The sequence below is a fragment of the Neopsephotus bourkii genome, unplaced genomic scaffold, assembly GCF_033783945.1.
Source record: "Neopsephotus bourkii isolate Nb327-2 ecotype Australia unplaced genomic scaffold, CSIRO-AGI_Nbou_v1 NB_257, whole genome shotgun sequence".
NCBI lineage: Eukaryota > Metazoa > Chordata > Aves > Psittaciformes > Psittacidae > Neopsephotus > Neopsephotus bourkii.
In genome coordinates, this window is record NW_026900766.1 from 1,051,826 (window position 1) to 1,072,757 (window position 20,932).

The 20,932-nt window shown below is 35.9% G+C and overlaps 1 protein-coding gene across 1 annotated transcript in view; it reads right to left on the minus strand.

Moving 5' to 3' along the window:
* Positions 1-20,932, minus strand: part of RUNDC3B (RUN domain containing 3B) — a 52,316-nt gene that overhangs the window by 17,042 nt on the left and 14,342 nt on the right. The window contains exons 3-8 of the mRNA XM_061346094.1: positions 19,324-19,457; positions 15,264-15,349; positions 11,651-11,740; positions 8,701-8,781; positions 7,125-7,293; positions 1,267-1,424 (exon numbers count right to left, since the gene is read on the minus strand). Of these exons, the coding sequence (XP_061202078.1) occupies positions 1,267-1,424; positions 7,125-7,293; positions 8,701-8,781; positions 11,651-11,740; positions 15,264-15,349; positions 19,324-19,457 (718 nt within the window). The remainder of the gene's footprint in view (positions 1-1,266; positions 1,425-7,124; positions 7,294-8,700; positions 8,782-11,650; positions 11,741-15,263; positions 15,350-19,323; positions 19,458-20,932) is intronic.

The following is a 20,932-nucleotide window of genomic DNA, read 5'->3' on the forward strand; positions in this document are numbered from 1 at the left end:
TATAGCTCAGCTAAAAAATAACAGCAGGTCTGCTCAATAATTCCAAGTAACGGAGTGGGTTTAAAAGAGCTCACACCTTCCCTCCACTTCCCCCAGATAATCAGGGAGGCCAAAGAAGTAGAACATGAATCATTAGCTGTATCAGCAAATTCAGAAATCAGTGACAGGTATCCCTCAAAATCTTACAGGCAATCACAAAAAAAAAAAACCCCAAACCAAACATTTTTTCTTCTTCCTCAACTCAGAAATTGTCAAAAATAAATTGTAAATGCTGTGTTCCTGAGGAGTTTCATAAAATCCATTCCAAATACTGGCAATAAAATTATCTACTGCAAGACAGAAAAGCCTGTGTTGCTTCAAAGGCCACAGAGAACTTCCATTTTACTTCAGGGCTCAGACACATATAAATTACTCCAAATATAAGGTAACTTATTCTATATTTGTTATGAACAGAACATACAATTACTGCAGATGCATACTATAGCAGTCTCACGGCAACCTGTCACCACAAAGTAGGTCTTCCATCTATCTGGATCTTTAGACATTACAAGGGAGTATCTCTGCGAAGGACAGTACCTTTCTATCCAACAGACAGGAACAGGAGGATAACTATCTATCTAAGGAACTAGATGGTCTTAAGATCTTTCCAACCCTAACTATTCTATGATTCTATGATCACAGGATACTGGAATATTTATCATATTAGTTGTGACATACACTATTAAAAAATTAAGCCTTCTCCTGTTGTGTTAGCATTTTGGCTTGCATTGAAGAAACAGTGAGTAGGAAGTTGCTTCATCAGTTTGAATATTTTTAAGACCAGATTAATTTTTACTGAGTCTGATCCACATACAAATAAAATAGAATCTATGCAAACAAAATGAATACTTCTTTATCCTTTCCTGCCTAACATTTTAAAATTAGTGCTCAAAAGGAAGCTGCTTCCATTTTTAATGGTAGCTTTAAAGCTGGAATAAAAATACTTATAAAAATGTGTTAAAAATTTAAGCAAGTTTATTGTAAGCTATTTCAGATTAAAAAAAAATAAATTTATTTAAAATTATTCTAAGCAGTTTTCAGGGGAGCCATTTCTGAAGACTTTAAGACTTGCCATGGAGAAAAAAAAAGAAAGCTAAAATACGTCAATTCCTTTAAGAAGTTTCATTAATTTCTACGGGACCACAAGTTCTTTGTATTAGATAGTAAAATAAGCTAAATAATTAATTAATACTGCTCTAACAATGTTTCTCCATTCTACTAACTTACAACTGGTCTTGCAGTTCCACAATTATATATTCCAGCTGTTCCTTCTCCATTTTATGGGCTAGGTCCATATCTTCAATTCTTTGTAACAGCAGTTTATTCTGTGAGACAGATTCAGATAGCTGGTTTTCTCTGAGTTGTACCAATTCTTCAAGGTAACCCTGCAAATACAAGTGTTAGAAAGCTTTAAGGAACACACTATCAAAAAACCTTTTCATTATGTTTGTTCACATTTTTATGGTTTAAGATGTATACAGTTCTACTTTGGGTTTGCTGTAGATTGGGGTTTTCTTTTAATCTTTACATAGACTAATGAACTCACTAAAGGTTAGTATGATGTTTCCTAATAGGTACCAAGAAAATCATGTACTTATTTATATTGCTGCAGAGGAATAGAATAATGGATGGAACAGTAAGATAAGAATGCCACCAGCACGAAATACTAATTCATTTTTCAAAACCAACATAGAACAGTCACTAGTACAAGAAAAAGATTAGAACCATATGTCTTAACAGATACAGGATGTTAGATATTACCTAAGAAGGACAAGAGTAGAATGCACCTATATGGATCTGTATAGTTAATGAAAAGGAAACAATTATTATTACAAAATATCCAATGTTATTTTGAAATTTCTTTGAAAACTGCAATACCACATCACACACACAAATGACATGGAAGGTTACTGAACTAAATATTCATCTACAGCTGACACTATAAAAGATACTGTGCAGTTCTTATCACACTTCAACTAGTTAGTCTTTTACAAAAATCCACGATGTCTTTTAACAGCAGCTGTGATGACACAGTGGTCACAAAATATGTTCACAAATTAAACACCTCATTACAATATTAAGTAGCTATTTATTTTTCTTGTTCAAGTCCCAGGACATCACACGCTAGTAATTTCTTATCAAGTCTTAATTAAACCTGGATACAGTAAGTCTATAATGCATAAAATTTTGCAAATTCATTGAAGTCTAAGGAAAAATACGTAATTAGAATCACAGAACCACAGAATAGTTAGGGTTGGAAAGGACCTTAAGATCATCTAGTTCCAACCCCCTGCATGGGCAGGGACACCTCACACTTAACCATGTCACCCAAGGCTCCTTCCAACCTGGCCTTGAACACTGCCAGGGATGGAGCATTCACAGCCTCCCTGGGGAACCCATTCCAGTGCCTCACCACCCTCACAGGAAAAGAACTTCCTCCTTATATCCAATCTAAACTTCCCCTGTTTAAGTTTGAACCCATTACCCCTTGTCCTATCACTACAGTCCCTAGTGAAGAGTCACTCCCCAGCATCCTTATAGGCCCCCTTCAGATACTGGAAGGCTGCTAGGATGTCTCTACGCAGCCTTCTGTCCTCCACACTGAACAGCCCCAGCTTTCTCAGCCTATCTTCATACAGGAGGTGCTCCAGTGCCCTGATCATCCTTGTGGCCCTCCTCTGGACTTGTTCCAACAGTTCCATGTCCTCCTTATGTTGAGGACACCAGAACTACACACAATACTCCAAGTGAGGTCTCACAAGAGCAGAGTAGAGGGGCAGGATCACCTCCTTCGACCTGCTGGTCATGCTCCTTTTGATGCAGCCCAGGATACGGTTGGCTTTCTGGGCTGCGAGCACGCACTGAAGCCGGCTCATGTTCATTTTCTCATCGACCAGCACCCCCAAGTCCTTCTCCTCAGGGCTGCTCTGAATCTCTTCTCTGCCGTTCTTTCATAGGTGCCCATATTAAAAAAAAAAAAAGTAATTAAAAAAAGTAGTTTTCATAGGTGCAGAACAGGCATAGTCCTGTTGAGGAAGCACACAAGTTTCACTGAGCTGGTAGCAAAATGTTACTAATCGAATGAATCAAAACAAAGACTATTAAGGGTATAGAGCACCTCTCATACAAGAGGATGCAGAAAGAGCTGGGATTCTTCAGTCCAGGGCTGGTGAGAAGGGAAGAGGGGCAGGAAGAGAATCATATCAATATGTATTGATTTTTAGTGGGAGGGTTTAAAGAGGATGGAGTAAGAATCTTCTCGGGGTATCCAGTGAAAAGAGGCAGCAGACACAAACCGAAATACAGACAACTATTTAAATGTGGGGAAAAAAAGAGATTTTCACCCCATTGAACAAGGCCCCAAGCAACCCACTCTAGTCTACATTTCTTTAAGCAGCGGATTTGGACAAGATAACCTCAAGAAGTGCCATCCAACCACAACTACTCTATGATTCTATGATTACATACAGTTTTGTCCACTGGATATATTCATATTTTATATGAATTTATTTTAGTCTCAGTACAAGTTCCAAGGAATTTTAAGAGTTTTTCAGTGTGCTCAATTCTGCCTGTCAAATGTTACCATTATCTTTACTGTTAAGGTACTCCTTGGACCTTCAAGTAGTGCTTTAAAGGTACTAAATGATGCATTCAGACATATTTCATGCTTCCCAGAAATCCCATATTTTACAAAAAGATTAAACATGAAGCATCACCATCAGAAACAGAATACAATCAGACAATAAATCTCTATAACACATGAGGTGTATCATCCTACCAGTAAAAGCCTGTAAAACTCCAGTATAAACAGTACACAAAAAATTAAGAAGTTTACTACGTAAAAGTGAACAGTTTACACCACTTCAAAATAGGCAACAGATAATTACCACAGAACTATCCAATGTGTAAACTATGATTCATTAATCTGGACAAGAGACAACTTGGAAAAGACAAACTCGTTGTATTTCCAGAGTGGTCTGAAGAAGGCAGGAAGGAAGCGACTGTTCATCATTTTTTAACATGCAAGAGCTAGGCACCATGAAACGAAGCCAGCAGGAGCCAAATTTTAGAGACAGAAAAGGAGGCGATTTTTCACACAACAGATGGTAGAAGTGCAGAATGCTTTGCCAAAAAAAATTGGTTTGGATGCTAAAAATTTACATAGGGTCAAGGGGATATTTGACAAGGATTTGGAAGAGAAATCCATTACAGGTTACTAAACAGACAAACCTTATCAGCTTCAGGAAGTCCTTCAGCTGACATGCACTGGCAAGAAATGCAAGTTAAAAAAAGTGCATATAAATTTGCTTTGCTTTTATTCTATGATTCACATCTACTTTGGGCAAGTATCCAAGATAAGATAGTAGGGTAACCAAGGATTCTTGGTCTAAACCAGCACAGCACTGTTGATCCAATAAAGCAATGCTACCGTTTACCTTGCCAAAATAATACCTGACCTTATCCTACTATTCAAATAACTCAGAAGATACACATAACTTAGTCTTAGCTGCAATACAATTGCTTGTCATATTTGTAACCCTGGTAAACATCATTGAGCTGTACTATTAATGACTGCAGTACACATACTTAGGAGGCACAAAAGGAATTTATCATTGTTTGTGCAAAGTGAATGCCAATAGAGCAAAAGAAGCATCCATCAGTGTATCGGTTACTAAAAATACATGATTTTCAACTTGGTCTTCTTGTCACAATGATCCAGTTTTCCAACACACAGAATGTCAGAAAGCCCCTTTGTTTGAAAGAAAGCAATCTGTCTCTGATTAACTACTACCTATTGTACTGTGTGCAACTCAACTGTTACTGTAACTCATTGCCATGAAAAAGGTCCCAAAAAGGGAAGCAGAGAAACACACAGGAAAGGAGCAATATACCATAGTCCATCTAAGATCTTAATGATCATTTGGACAAGATATAATACAACAGATGCACTATAGTTAAAGCGAACGATACTAAAATTTGTCTGGCACATCCCAAATGAAAACTAGACAATAGAAAATTTTCTGTCTGTTGGAGTAAAAAAGTTATTCTGCTGCTGCAATTGTCAAGTAGGCATTCTAAAAGAGGACAATTAGGAAAGTGTCAACAGCTGCCAGAATAGCTACCATTTTGAAAATGGTATTAAAAGCACCAAAGTTTTCAAAGAACTATCATAAAACTGACTTGAATTCACCTCTACGTTAGTTGATTATAGAGGCTGCTTCATTAAGAGAATGCTACAAGGAATAATGCGAGTCATGAAAATAGTAACGCTCAAAAATTTGAAATACTCAGTATAACATCAGCAAATAACTTCCCATGGAATATAAATATTTCTGGATTTTAGACTTGTGAATAAACTAAAACCTCCATTTGCTGTTAGAGCCACTAAAGATCTTTGTGCTTTTGCAGATGGAAAGTTTCCTAGGGATTCTGGCTAGTGGATTTGGACACCGTGTTTCAGTACTGTTTCTACAGGTATCTGTCACAACTTTGATAGGGTATCCTTGGAAATGAACCACTTGGATGTAACAAGAAAAATAAGCATCCACCTATTTTGTTCTCTTCACTGCCTCTCCAGTATTGATTACACTTTCCTCATTAAGCCTCAAAATATTTTACAGTCTTTCACTGGGTGAAGGTGAAGCAGAGTGGAGTTCAAACCAATCCTGTGCTTTTGTCTGAACACCAAGGATGAAATGCTGTCTTGAATATGTTCCTGTGCATCAGGGACTGCTGGGGTGGAGAGGGAAAGATTTTGATTTTGCTTATGTACTTGAAGAAATTCCTTTTGATTGACACATTTTGGTTTACAAAAGCAGGGAGAACATCCCCTGTACCACAGAGAACCCCAAGGAACACAAGTTCTTTCCATATGGAAAGTGATACCGTACTGGCTAAGAAGATTGTACAGCAACCTGGCTGTCAACACTGAAGGTCAGATTTCAAAAACAAGAAGTCTAGGAGACCCAAAATAGAAATAATTGAGTGCATATTTTTAAAAAATACCTCTGACATCTATCATCCTACAGTAAGCCTGACTTTTTCACAGTTACTTAGAAAAACTTTAACTAGGTTCTATCACGTGCATTAAAGTAAACCAACCTCAATTCTACCCGTTCCGTATTAACACCGACATTCAGCAATCCATATGAATCCTAATGCCAGGTCTCATTCTCAGGTATACTCTCTCAGTCTGGCTGTATTTCTTTAAAAATATTAAGCATTTTCTTAGATTTTTCTGACCCCCTCCTTTCTTTTTCTGTACACTATTTCTTCAGTGTCTAAGAACAGCCTTCCCTTTTCTCTCTGTCTCTAGCTAATATGCATTGTGGCCTGTAGCTGTAATATGCTGTTATGAGAAACTGAGAAACACTTTGCTTTTAAAAATACTAAAATGTTCAGACATATATTTCAGTTCGCCTTTAACTTACAGTATTTTGGGTGGTAGAGGGAGAACCTACCTTTGGTTTCTATGATAACATTCAATATACTACCTAAATTATTGAAATCAAACACTTTTTTCTTCTCCCATTCTAACTTGAAGCAGGTCTTAAAACTATATATTTTCTAAAAATCCATTTCAGTATTGCTGAGAAGATAGTTTTGCTTTTTATTCCTAGATGCAATTTGCTGATCATTTTTGTTTACTGCAAGACTAAAGTTTAACATCACTATTGTTATAAAAACCTTCAGCTGGTAGTCTACGTACATCAGTAAAATTCTATGGTCTCTAAAGAAAAGGAAAATCGTGTGGACAGTCATGTTTACCTCAAGCTCACAACTTACCAGCTTTACAGATAACACTGCTTTTAACCCTCAGATTGGAAAAAGGGGCCAAAGCTTCTATACTAGATTGTGAAATCCAGTATCCGTATTAGCTTCTTCACCTCTCCCCAAACCTCTTTTCCCTCAGATCAGTGAGCAAAGATACTTATGATACTCTGAAGATCATACATTTTAAGATCACTTACAGGAAGGTAAATAATATTTAATATATTTTTCTGCCTCACTTAAATGGCTGTGTCACCAGTTGGCTGATGATGAGCTTTGGCTCCATCAACCCCCTGACAAAATTAATCTTTTACCTTCTGTTCCAATGCAAGCCGGTACTTCTGTTCTACCCTTTTGCATTTGTTGTACCAACTGTTTTCATCCGTGATGAAAGGAGGACCAATGTTCTCTGGAGTACTGCCTTCACTGCCACTACTGCCCAGTGTTCTTAGCTCTTCTTCATCACTGCTAATGCTGTCAGAACTGAAAGATCATATTAATTAGCCGAGTGAAAAGCTGTGTTTGTTAAAATGCAAAACCCCCTTGAAATTTAAAGCACCACAGTTACTAAATACATCTAAAGCTCTGTAAACCAAAAAGAAACAAAATATTGGGATAGATCACTAAACACAAGTTATATTTCAAGCTTTTATTTGTATAGGCACCTAAAGAATGGGCAAAATTTGCTTGAGACCATAGTTAAGTTGTCTTCGGCAAGTCAGACAACTGCATGTAGTATACTCTCCTGGAATACAAAGGGCCGATGCATTCCAATATGCTGTCTGAGTGGTGACTTGGATCTTTCCTTCATAAATTCAGGGTAAAAGAGCATTATCTGAATCTAGATGTTATTTGTTTCCAAAAAAGCATAAAAATAGAAAAGTGACTGTTGTTTTTATGTTAAATTATGATAAATTTAAATGAAAACTTATAGTTGTGGTTATAGTGAAGACCATGTGCCTATTATTTCACAGAACATGAGCATCTCTCCATACAGTATGCAAATTCACTATGAAAAATATCTGCGTATCATCCAGAATCAATCTATGCCAGAAAATTCAGGCATCTGTCTCAAATACAAGAATTGTAATTTAGCCCAATACCCATTTTAAATCTTTCCTTACAACTATGCTTTCCACTACATTAACAGCATTTACTAGTTTTTAAAGTAGTGATTCATACAACTCTATGATCCTGCCATGATGCAAATTCTGCTTTAACTGAATCATGCAATTTGTCGTTAACACGTAAGCTAATAAGAACTTCAAGAATATAACTAGGATTTTTCACGTTCAGTTGTACATCTTCAAGACTACTCCTCACTCCCAACTGCTTCCTCCATTTTGGCATAACTAACAATAGAATACATCCCCTTAATTTCCATGCTTTTTAGAGATACCAAATTGCTCTCTGATCTGTTAGATAATGATAACTCCTTTAATTTTTAATCATATAACGGATCACAGGAGCAAAATGTAGCTGGAAGGTCAGATTATATATGCAACTGGTCACGATTTTCTATTACGTGCTAACTGCTCATATTGCTTATCTGTCATACCTTACCATTTATGAGGACACATACAGTTTTTATTTACAAGACAGCTACCTTCGAGTTTATGGCTATATAGAAAAGGACCAAGAGAAAGGCCAACTTGGTCTGGAGATCTGCAAAGGAAATTTTGATCATAATCCAAGTAAACAAAGTTAGCATGACTCACTGTGATGAGTCATGTAATAATTCTACCAGTCTGAAAGAGTAAGGCAGCTGAGCGCGCAGGTTTGTATTTAGAGACAGATATTATTTTGAATGTGAAATGAAAAGTATGGGGCCCAGTATGAGGGATAAATTGCTAATGAAATAAAATTAAAAAGTGCAGAGATGAAAAGTACCTTTGGGTGAACTTCAAATATGGTGTATAATCTATGACAGCTGGAAAGCTGCCATCCAGTCCCTCACCCTTCAGGCAAAAACTGGCGAAACAGAGAAACAACAGTAAGATTATAGCAAGAAAATTATAACAGTGACAGTTGAATCTTATCAATGTGAAATTTTTCTTAATGTTTTGGTAATAAGAAAGGCCTAGAGCATTTGATACTGAAATCCTACTCAGCCAAGCTAGACTATTTAATATTTAATGAGAGTCACTGAGCATATTATAGCATAATGAAACCCCCAACAAACAGTAATTCCACATGATCAGGGAACAGATCAGGGCAAGTGGTATAAACCCTGATATTTAATTATTCACTTCTATTCTGAAACTATAGATGGATTGCAGGGAATAACAATAAAAAGAAAGTTAGCTGGAGCAAGAGAAAGAGAAGAGCTATGGATGAGAATGGAATCTTCAGCATTTAAGCTCATTTAAAGAGTTTGCAGAGTCCGTACATAAGCATCCTACTAACTTTAAGTCAAAAATCAGTTCTCAAAAATACTTAACAGTTTTTCTCCTTTCAGATACTTTCTGGTGTGGAGCTGCAGGAAGATGAGGGACATTGATCAATCTTACTTTCAGAAAATGTTCTGAAATGGCTGTAGCTTTACAAAGCTCTCATCTACCCTGTATTCTTTTTCTACTTGATATAAAAGATTGTATGGGAACCATGTTTAATTATCACAGAAGTGGCAAAATCAATCATGCTTCCATAAGGCTCATATTCCTCACTCTTTCCATATGTCGTTGAAAACCCAATTCTAGTAAGACATGGCTTTTGTTACTTTTCCTAACTTAATTGCAAAGTGCCATTTTTTGCAATGCAGTCACTTAAGTAGTATTTGGAAAGCACATATGCAGGGTTGGGTTTTGTTGTCGTTGCTTTTTTTTCCCCCCTTAAGAATAGAAAAGCAAAGAAAACAAGAAAAAACACCCCTGCAAAACAAGAATTAGTTTAAGCAGATAAACAATAAAAATGCTTCTGTAGAATTATGTCCCTATTTTGCCCAGAAATTTTCTAGACTCTTAAATGTGACATTGACAAAAACTTCAATGTCTCCAGAAGAATGTATAAATATGCTTGTATTAGAAATCAGAGAACAAAGGAAGAATAAGCACACTCATACAACTAAGCTCTCATACTGGTAGTATGTATCACTGAGGCTTATGGGAGACAAACACTATCAACTGATGCTTATTTATGGAAGGACTTACATACTGCAGACTTATTCCTGCTATTCTTCTTACTTATGTGTAGCCACAGTTCTTCCAAGTATAGTACTAACAGAGAAGTAGTTTAATTTCACATAGTGTAAAGTTTAAACTAATAAAAAATCTGGTAAGAGTTGAATTTGCTGTACACAAGGCTAACTCACTTATCATCCAGCAACATCAATCAGTTCCCTCAGAACATAGCTGATGATGTTATTAAGCCAATCTAGTGACTAAATGCTGGCAAAAGAAGTTATCCTTTGCTTTCAACCTCTCCCTCCACATTTTTCCTTTTACTTTTTTTTCGGGGAGGGGGGTGGTAATTTTAATTTTTCTTAATTAAATCCCAACCAGACATTCCCTTTCCCTCCTTACAGTGGTATTGGCACTTATCTGACTCCATGATGAGCTAGCTCAGCTATCATGACCTGAATTTTTAGGATTTTTATTCCCCGTTAGCATCCAGTTGCAGTTCCACAGGCAACTAAAATCAATGCTCACTGCCACTGGAAAGGTAAGACATTACTTAATCCCTTTTATTCTTTTTCTTCTCTAATCCTTATGATCGTATCATATCTGCCACTTATAGGATGTTTCCATGAGCCAAACTAGCTAATAGCAAAAGAACTATCCTGTCTTCTTATTGAGTATGGGTTTTTTTACTCTTTAATGAGTTAAATTGACTCACAGAAGGGCCCAACAAGCCTCAAAACTGGTATAAGGGCACATAAGCAAGAGTAAATCTTTAAAGGTCTTTTGTCAACACTCAGTGCATCCAGTGAGACTGTGCTGTTTTCTGCCAGTTTTTCTCCTAAACTGGTTTGTGACAAGCATTAATGCTGCTGCAGTGTAAATTTTAACAGCATATTGTCAGGACACTGGAGGAAAGCATTATCATTCTCCTTTTTCCTATGCTGTATTACAAAACCCTTCCCCTTTTCATGAGGTTAACTTGACTCAGGCATATTAACAGGGCCTGGCACCATTTTATCATAGGCATTGTAGACTTTATACCTTGCTGATGTTTTTGCTATATATACTATATGTGTGTATATACATATATATATAATACACACACCCCAAAAACTTGTTGTTGTTTTAATTATCTAGGGGGTGTATCTTCATTAGCCCAAAACATAGAATTAATTGTATCACAAAGCACACAGAAGTCCAGCTAAAGATAGCACAGGTAAATTCATGTAATCTTACAATATTTTGCAGTTAATTATAACACATTTTAATATTGAATGGTCATTTGTGGGTTACGTTTTTAAAATGTAGAAGTACTAAAGTCAAAGTTACCTATACCTTCTACATACTCAGTTACAATGCTGTCATTGAGTACCAGGGCATAACTGTGTACTTAATCCTTTAAAAGTTTCAATTGTCTGTAAACTTCACTTAATAGGTTTAACATATCTTCTGTAATTACTCTTCAGATTGCTTTTAGAATTTTGATACCTGAAAGACAGTGTAATCATGCAGCTATATAAACTATGGTATGGTTTTGTTCTTATCTAGAAGAGCCATTCAAGATTCTTTTATCTATCCCTCCCTCTTCTCCCCCACCTAATTTTTGGCCCTCAAACTATCAAGGAACTCTAACACTGTTTTTCATAATTCATCCATTTTATTTCAAAAAAGAAAAAGTACTTTCCCTGAGCATTGTATTATGAAGCATGCAAATATAATACCTAAAATCAATTGCATTGAGTCCCAACAGCATACCAGCAAGCATATTTGCTTCTTCACCAAGAACAATTGCTCCATCCTCATAAAATCTCCTTCAAGAAAAAAAGAAACTAGTTCAGTTAATATCATTTTCTCTCAAATAATACTATTTTTCATAGTTAACAGAAAAATGAAGAAATACAGTTTAAATAAAAAAACCTCATGTGAACCCCCGGGGGCCTGATATTTCATTTCAAATAAGGCAAAACAATAGATCACACAGCACAAAGCACCACAATCTTAGAGCACATAAAAATTTAGATAGAAGCAAAACCAATTCACAATATTAGCCCTAAGAAATGGATGAAACGCAAAGGAAGGGATGAAGATACACTTTAAACCTGAAAGGCAGAATGTGTGTCATCTCTATAAAAAAATATTCCATCATAAAAAAAAATAAAATTCTCACAATTGTACTTGCAGACTCTTTAAATGTTCAAAAATTATTCTTCGTTCTCAGAAAATATTTTCAAAAATCAGTTATTTTCCAGGTAGCATGCTTGTTCTACTGCATGCTCAGGTTATTCATGCTGCATCCAGTTATTCTGAGATTTGAAATTTTCATTATTTGAAGGAGGAGCGTTTCTTAGCACCATTTTTTATTGCAAAACACCTACTGGCCAAAGTTTTAGAACTCCATGCCTTGATCTCAAAATACATTTCACATACCCTGGTACAGGCAGACTTCTGAAGGCTGGTTGAGAACAGTGACCAATAAAGAAACCGTTTTTAAATCTGTATCCCCTCACTACCTCCTCATTCTTTCCCATTAATTCTCATTTTCTCCTTCTAGCTACCACAGAAGCTACTTCAAGACAGAACTGTTCCATGCACAGAATATATGGGAATAGGACACACCATTGCCATGCACGGACTTGTAAAAAGGCATTTGGTCTGTTTAGCAAAGTAGCACACAACTGTAATTTCTGTGTTAAAGGAGTCCTGGCAGTAGCAGAGGCAGAAAGGTCACCTGAGCATCACATGTGGAAAGAGGGAAACGAAGAGCTGTTCAGTACCAGCTGCAAGGTTGAAAGGTCACTTACCGGAAACCAAGATCCATATTCCACCTATATATTCTAGCCATGTATGATTGCAAGAAGGTGTCAGATTATTGAAGGCAATCCGTCTTTCAAATACCAGCAGCAATGCCCTACCAAAAGCTCCATCTGCTTTAAGAACTGCATGTAAGCACTGGGATGTCTCAGTAAGAGCCTGAGTTGCCTGCATGGCAAACATCCAGAGAAGACACATTTTGGGGCACAGTTCCAAAGACTGAAATGTGTTATAATGCACATTATCAGAAGTCCCACTTTTGCAGTTTCTTAACAGACATCCATTTGCTATAAGGAAGTGAGTTGTCCAAGACCCTGGATGTTCTCAGTAGAAGCAAGAAATCTGGATTACTTCCTCTGGGAAGACAGAGATTATAGTCTTGACATGGAGACTATGATGTACAGACTCAACTCTCTACTCCTGAAGTTCAAGAATGGCACTAGAAGGTTAAACTGGCTAAGACAGAATACTGAGCTAGATGGACTTTACCGTCTGATTCAGTATAGCTACTCTTATTTGTGAACTAAGAGCAATGCTCCCAGCACAAGCTGATTGACACCTATTTCACTGGCATTTGTTAAATTACTGCTAGTACCAATCTATACAGTGTTCAGTTTATCTTGTAAAATGATGCCAAGGAAGTAATCACACAAAAAGACAGGACATTATTTGTAACAGTGAGATGCAGATGTGTTAGCCTGACAATGGTAATGTTTCTTAAACCAGCTTCAGTAATCTAGCCAAAACAACAGTCCCCTTGGAAAACTCACAACTTTTCTCTCAGGGCTATGCAGCTGACATCTCACAACAGCCTACTTTGAGTTAAGAGTCTGCTCTGAGCAATTCTTTAGAAAAATAATTGTGTGCCCATGCGTAACCCAACTCCCTTCTCAGTGTAATATGCAGATCCAGCACTAATAACGTGCTGCTTTACTAAGATCAGGTATCTAAACACAACAGTGAGGTTTAAAAAGGGCTAGCAGTATGATAGATCAATCTCATAGTCTACATATACACATGTATAACATCATATTTAAAGTTTATATAAATAATTATTGAACAGGCATATATCAAAATACGTAATTTAAAATTCTGAATAAATGGTGCAAAGCATCACTAAAAGAATCCAGCCACTTATTAGGCATCCAAAATCCCACACAAGAAAAGATAATATGTCCATTATTGGTAGTAGATTTGAAATCCACCATACCAAGATCTTAAACTGGAGCTTCTATTTTCATTAGATGTATTTAAAATATTACTTCAAAACAAACTTTGCACTTACTATGTTTGCAATGCAAGAGGTGTTGTTTCCAAAAACTATACCACTGAAAGAACATTCAAATATATTAAACATCAACATGTTCAAATAAATTAACTTGAAACTGATAATAAAATAATACCACTGTTACCCACTAGCAAACCACACTACCAAACATGGACAAAGAATGTACTACTTAACTACACAAGTTTGTGACCCTCCTCTTCCTCCTCATCTCCCCCTCAAAAACCCAAGTGACTTCTCAGTTTGAGGCAACATGAGTAAATCTTTTCCAGAAATCTTTGGTTTATGAGCTTCTTGTCTACTGTAAATGCAAACAAATCTGGGTAAAATAAAGATTATAGGTCTGGAAACTTCAATAAAATGTGATATTTCCCTAGTTGTGCTTCAAAGTCACCTTAATATTGGCAAAATATATGGAGATCTGTGGACAAACAGTCTTAGAAACAATATTCTAAATGAACTGAAGTCCTTGCAGAGAAAAATCTTACTGTTCAAAAAGCCCATTCAGTAAATCTAAAACTTTTAAGAGGTCAACATCAGGTACCACGTTACAAACTCACTCATATTTAGATGACTTCATCATAAATCTACAAGATACAGTTGTTGCAGGATACAGCATCCTATAACAATCGCATTATTTAGAACCAGTCCAAAACTGGCAGACTATTTTCCATCATAACACATATTCTTGTACATAACAGATTTTACCATTACAAGGTAAAAATAAATAAATAAAATGTTACAGAAATTTCATATTACAATAAGTATCCCCATGCTATGCCTGATCACTAATTCTGTTTTATGTCTCTCAATGGGTTCATAGAATTATTTTCCTTTCTTCTTCAAGAAATGTTCCTATAAAAATTATTTTTTACTGAGTCTCTAGGACTTTCTGTCAACCATACCTAATTTTGAAAGAACATTACATTTTCCTATCTTTATCACACTACAATTTCAGAATTAGTTCCTTCTCTAAAGCCATTTCCTTCTCTTTTGGCCTTTCAAGAATTCCAGACTTATTTCCACATTTTTAAAATCACAAAGAATTTTAATTTTGCAGTTTTACCCATGCTAACATCCAGTCAGTTCACATCAACTCTAGATATCTTTTACAACATTACAGCTCTTTTACTAGTGACATCTTTTCCTATACAAATCAAGTGGAACATGCACTTCTAAACCCAATACGACTTACGAAACATTTGCTAAAATATTGCAAAAATAGAAGCCTTAGAGACCTGGTTGTTTTGAAGTCTCTCAGAGCTGTGGAAATGTATTCAGACAAATGCTTTTCCATAAGTGCTACTCTGATCCAGGCTCGACCCTGCAAGAAGAAACAGACATCAAATATTACAGAATGAAACGATTTTCCATGTGAAAATGAATACAGTTGATTTATCTGGGTGAAATGAACTTGTTAACAAAATCACCCCTAAACAGAAATAGTTGCTAAGATCTAATTCATTACAGTGATAATGAAAAGAGAAAAAGCATTCTTACAAACCAACTTCATTACAAAATAAAGTTATCAACAATTTAAAGGTGGGGGAAGGATAGTGCTTTTATTATATAATCCAGCCTTTCTAAAGTCTCATGTGCATAACTGGTAGGAATGGTAACACATCATGGCAAAAAGCTTTCAATTTTAAAGACAATGTTATTGGAAGTACCAAATTGTTTCCAATGTAAAGCATCAGTAACTTACCCTCAAGGTGTTTTAAGAAAAAAATAATTCTCTCTGTTCATTCAACTATTTGTGGGATCAATAAAAAAATAAATTACTTTTTCTCCCCTCAGTAAGGGCATCATTACAGAAGCTGCACATGATATACAGGAATCTAAGAGGCCAAAACCTTGCAGTCCAAAAGCAAAACTTCATTCCAACAGTTCTGTGAACAACTGCAATAGCTTCAAAGATAACCTTTAGGAATGTGTGTTGCGCTGTATTTACACGTCTAGTGCACAGGATTGCAGTTTACAGGAAAAAGACACTTCAAGTGGCTGCCATAATTATGATTGTCCCTTTAAGAACACCAGGAACATTTCTTGCAACTCACGTAAACTTAAAAATAGTTGAGTAATAAGATGTCTTTGTGCTTAATACATTTGACCCTTACTGACATCTAGCTGAGTATCACTACAGACATTGTACCAGAGCCACTGTAGATTATAATCCTACATTAAATTTATATAGACCTAAATCAAACTACACTTAAGATAGAAGTAAATAACAAAACCAAAAATCACCTTCTTAAATACCCACAACACAGCAAAAACTTTAACATAGAGTACATTAAAATTTAAAGGATGTTTATCTGGACAGCTGCCTTTACATTGAAGTTATTTAGAACATAGAATCATAGAATGACTTGGGCTGGAAGGGACCTTAGAGATCATCTAGTTCCAACCCTGCTGCCATGAGTAGGGACACCTTCCACTAGACCAGGCTGCTCAAAGCCCCATCCAACCTGGCCTTGAACACTGCCAGGGATGGAACAGCCACAATGTCCCTGGACAACCTATGCCAGTGCCTCACCATCCTCACAGTAAAGAATTCCTTCCTAATACCCAACCTAAATCTACCTTCTGTCAGTTTAAAGCCATTCCCCCTTGTCCTATCAATATGTGCCCTTGTGAGAAGTCCATCTCCAGATTTCTAGCAGGCCTTTTTAGGTAGCGGGAAGCTGCTGTAAGTTCCCCCTGAGCCTTTTCTTTTCCATGATGAACAACCCCAACAATCTCAAGCCTGTTTTAATAAAACAGGTGCTCCAGCCCTCTGATCATATTCACGGCCCTTCTCTTGACTTGCTCAAGCAGGTTCATGTCCCTCTTGTGTTGGAGGCCCCAGAGCTGAACACAGTACTGCCAGTGGGGTCTCACGAGAGCAGAGCAGAGAGAGAGAATCACCTCCCTTGGCATTTGACATGATTCTTCTGATGCAGCTCAGGACACGGTTGGCTATCTGGGCTGCAAATGCACACTGCCAGGTTATGCTGAGCTTCTCAACCAGCACCCCTAAGTCCTTCTCATGGATGCACTCAGTCTGTTCTCCATCCAGCCTCTATTTGTGCTTGGGATTACTTCCACCCAGAGGCAGGACCTCATGAGGTTTGCACGAACCTCATGTTGCATGAACACAAGTTCATTCGACCTCATGTTGCATGAACACAAGTTCATTCAACCTCTGAGGTTTCACGAACCTCATGTTGCATGAACACAAGTTCATTCAACCTCTGTTGAACCTCATGAGGTTTGCACGAACTCATGTTGCATGAACACAAGTAAAATGGTCAAACCCTGATGATTCTGTTTTGCTAATGACTAAAGCCTATGTAGTTCTAGTGAAAGCAAGGCTAGGTAGCACTAGTAAAGCCTTACTAACAGCTCCTATTTGGACCACAAGTAAAACTGATGCAGACCATTGGTATTTGTGTTGACATGTCTCCAACCTTTTCAGATACAGACAACCAAAATACTTCTGCACACACCTCCAAAAATTCAACACTGTTCTCCACACTCACTGCATGAATTAGCTTCTTTGTTTACTATTTGGCATGAACTTATCCACAAAGTAGAAGAAAAATCTCCATTTATTTTTAGGAGTATTTTAGAAAATAGCTTTACATTTTATTATCTGCCAAATTTAAGTACTCATCTCTATTAAAATCTTGGAATTCAGAAATATCATTAAAATAAATCTTGAATATAATCAACACAATCATCACATGCTAGAACATAAGTCTCTCCAGAAAGTATTTGAAAATAAATTCTCCAAATTATCTGAATTTTCAGATCTCAACATAAGCAAGAAAGGTTGCATGACTTAAATTATCAGTCTAATACTCCAGTACATTGCATGCTAGGAAAAGCATGTAACATTCTGGATAGGAAAACCAGTCAATAAAATATAATAATAACCAGTCAATAGGAAAACCAGCTTTTTTTTTGCCATAGAATCTAAAGTGTTTGAAAGCTTTCATGCAGCTTACATATGCATTTACTACATGAAATGTAAAACAGAGTCTACGCAAAAGAAAAAAGGAGCAATAGCAGACATTGCAAACAGGCTGTTCGGCAATACTATGGGTCATTAGAACGGCTGTTCAAAGATTTACTAGATTCATGGTGCTGCTTGACCTAAGCATCATCTTTTAATGAAGAAAATTGTGGTTGCGTAAATACCTGTAATTTAAATTGTACAGTCATGTCCCTGAAAGAAAAACCCAACAACCTACAAAATATTTCTTTATAACAAGTTAAATATTTCCACCTCACCAATGACACCAACTCTGAATAATCCAGAGTATAATAAATCAGGAAGATTTTTAAAACAGCCATAGAGCACAGTTTGCATACTTCTTCAAACAACTGATTCCAGTTCATTTAGGAGTAACAAGAATTAAGAACACTAATTTATGCATCCTTTTATGTTACTTATGCTTTCAAGTCTGAAGGTTCTCAGTTATCAGTCAAGGCTTTTTCACACAGAAATACAAGCTACTGAAAAGTATTCCAATCTAGCAAAAAGAACTTGTAATCTCTGTCGAATAGTACTTTTTTTTTTTTTACTTATTCTTTTTAGATGTTTGTGTATGCTGTCTCACACCATTAAGATTTAATTATATATCAATTTAAAGCTCATTCCTATTCAGTTCATATGCATATAAATACATTAAATTGTTACTTCATTAATGTTTCCATCATACTGACAATCAGAAATTATGATTTCATTTCTATATTTCATTTCTATATACATCCTTTAAAATCTTTATTAGCAAATAAACCTATGAAAGGCTTCCTGCACAATGACACCAGCAAACTCAAGAGTTGATAAAACCTTTTTTATTAATGCATAAATTATATAAAAAATAAAATTACACTTAGGTTGGGGGGAGGAGGGGAAATCACATTTCTACAATTTTAAAATAGTATTTGTAAGGCATTTCCACATGTATATAATTTCCCTCAACATACTGCATTTGAAAAAAACTATGTAAGCTCAAAAATGTGAAGGCAATCATTTTATAATACAACATGGTCATTGAATAGAGAATTCAAAATTTATTCTACTGAATAACAAATTTAGAAGGAACACATTCAGATTTAAATGGTTGTGGTTTTTTTTTTTAAAGTAAATATTTACTAGGTACATATAAAAAAATAATTATTTCAAACAATGAAAAATGTTGTGGGGCAAGGTTAGTAATATGTTTTTCTTCTGGGTATAGAAATGTCAGCTATACTTTACATAGAACAATGTAATAAAAAAAAAGTCAATTTGACCTTTCTCTTCCCTACCTTAGCTCTAGAAGAACCGACATTCTCCATGTTCTCAATACTGCAGATGCAATTGTGAGAGACTTTTCGACAAGCTACTCGAATGTAGTCCCAGAAACTACGAGGACTTTCATAGCCGAACCAGGTGATCTGACCTTAAATCAAAATACAAGATATGTAAAGACTGATGAACTTCCCTCTCTGCTTACTGGAGATAAAAATAATTCAAATACTTCCCTATCGGTTGCCTGCACCAACAGGATTTTGTGCTACCAAGTCCATAAATTCCTCCTGAAAATTGGCTTGCAGGTGTACAAATATGCTTGCATTATGCAGCTCACCCTGGTTTCAGACCAATGCAGATAAAGAAGGTTGGAGCTTTTGTGTACATATGTGTATTTTGTTGTTTTCTTCCTTGTTAGTATGCTATAATAATACTCAAGAGTCCTTCATGGACTCTTACATCACAACAGAGTACACTGTCTTGCAACTTAAAAATGTGATAAAATAAGTATTTGTTATTTGTTTTAGGTAGAAGCATGTGTTTCATTAATACAATCAAGTAAAGAGAGTTTTGTTCTTTAAAAAAATGTATTTTATATAGATCTACACCACTGTTTGCTGTGATACTGCTATCTTCTTTTAGAAAGGGACTGGAATTTTTCAGAATGTGCTTTAATTGAAAGGGAAGTTGATGCATGATCAAAAATGTTTCGCAGTTACAATTTATTTGGAATACACACAGAACATTCCTTGGGAAACTGACCAAAATAAACTGAGCAAATCAATGGATCTTCTGCAGCTTTAACCAAAACCCTTTTTTTTTTTTTTTTCCCTTCGAGTTTGCAATGTATTGCAGCTAACAAATGAAAGGGAAAGTTACATACTACTTGCAACCTCCACATACAAAAGGAATTTAATCACAGACCTAACAGTTCAGCCCCATTTTTCAGACTCAACAGTATGTAACTTTGAACAGGTATGTAAAGATTAAGATGAACATTGCCCTCTGGTGACTCCCATTATTATGTATGTGCAAACCCTTTTCTCTATATAAAGTGAAATCTAATTTTTAAGTTAATTTTATTTTATTTTAAATCTTGAGTTGTACTTGGAAGTTTTACTAGTTTGTCAGAAAGACTTCTAATTGTTTTGCTGTTAGAAAGCTCAGATTTCAATAAAAAATATATTAGATTCATACTGCAAATTATGCACACTAAAAATAAAATGCCAACACATGATGACAAGAATATTTTTATCCAGCACAACTTATCTTAGTTTCAAACATAATTAGAGTAGTGTCAAAGATCTGTCCCATATGATCTAAAGAAATTCAAGTGGTGGGGTTTTCTTCCCCTAGAGGGTGCCAAGTAACTTGACTTTGTGGTCCATCTACTAACTTTGCCACATGGATTTATTTACTACATTCAAAGTTTTATAAAAGACTTGTAAACAAATATCAGGAATAATTAATATATACTACTCAATATACCAAATGTAAAACAAAATCCCAGCATGCTTCAATTACAGTAGATTCAGATCTTCTCAATTCTAAGGACTAAAATGAAAGAATTTCTATAAGGTAAGCAGTATAACAAACTACTTTTGTTGTAATGCCAAGCACAGCAAA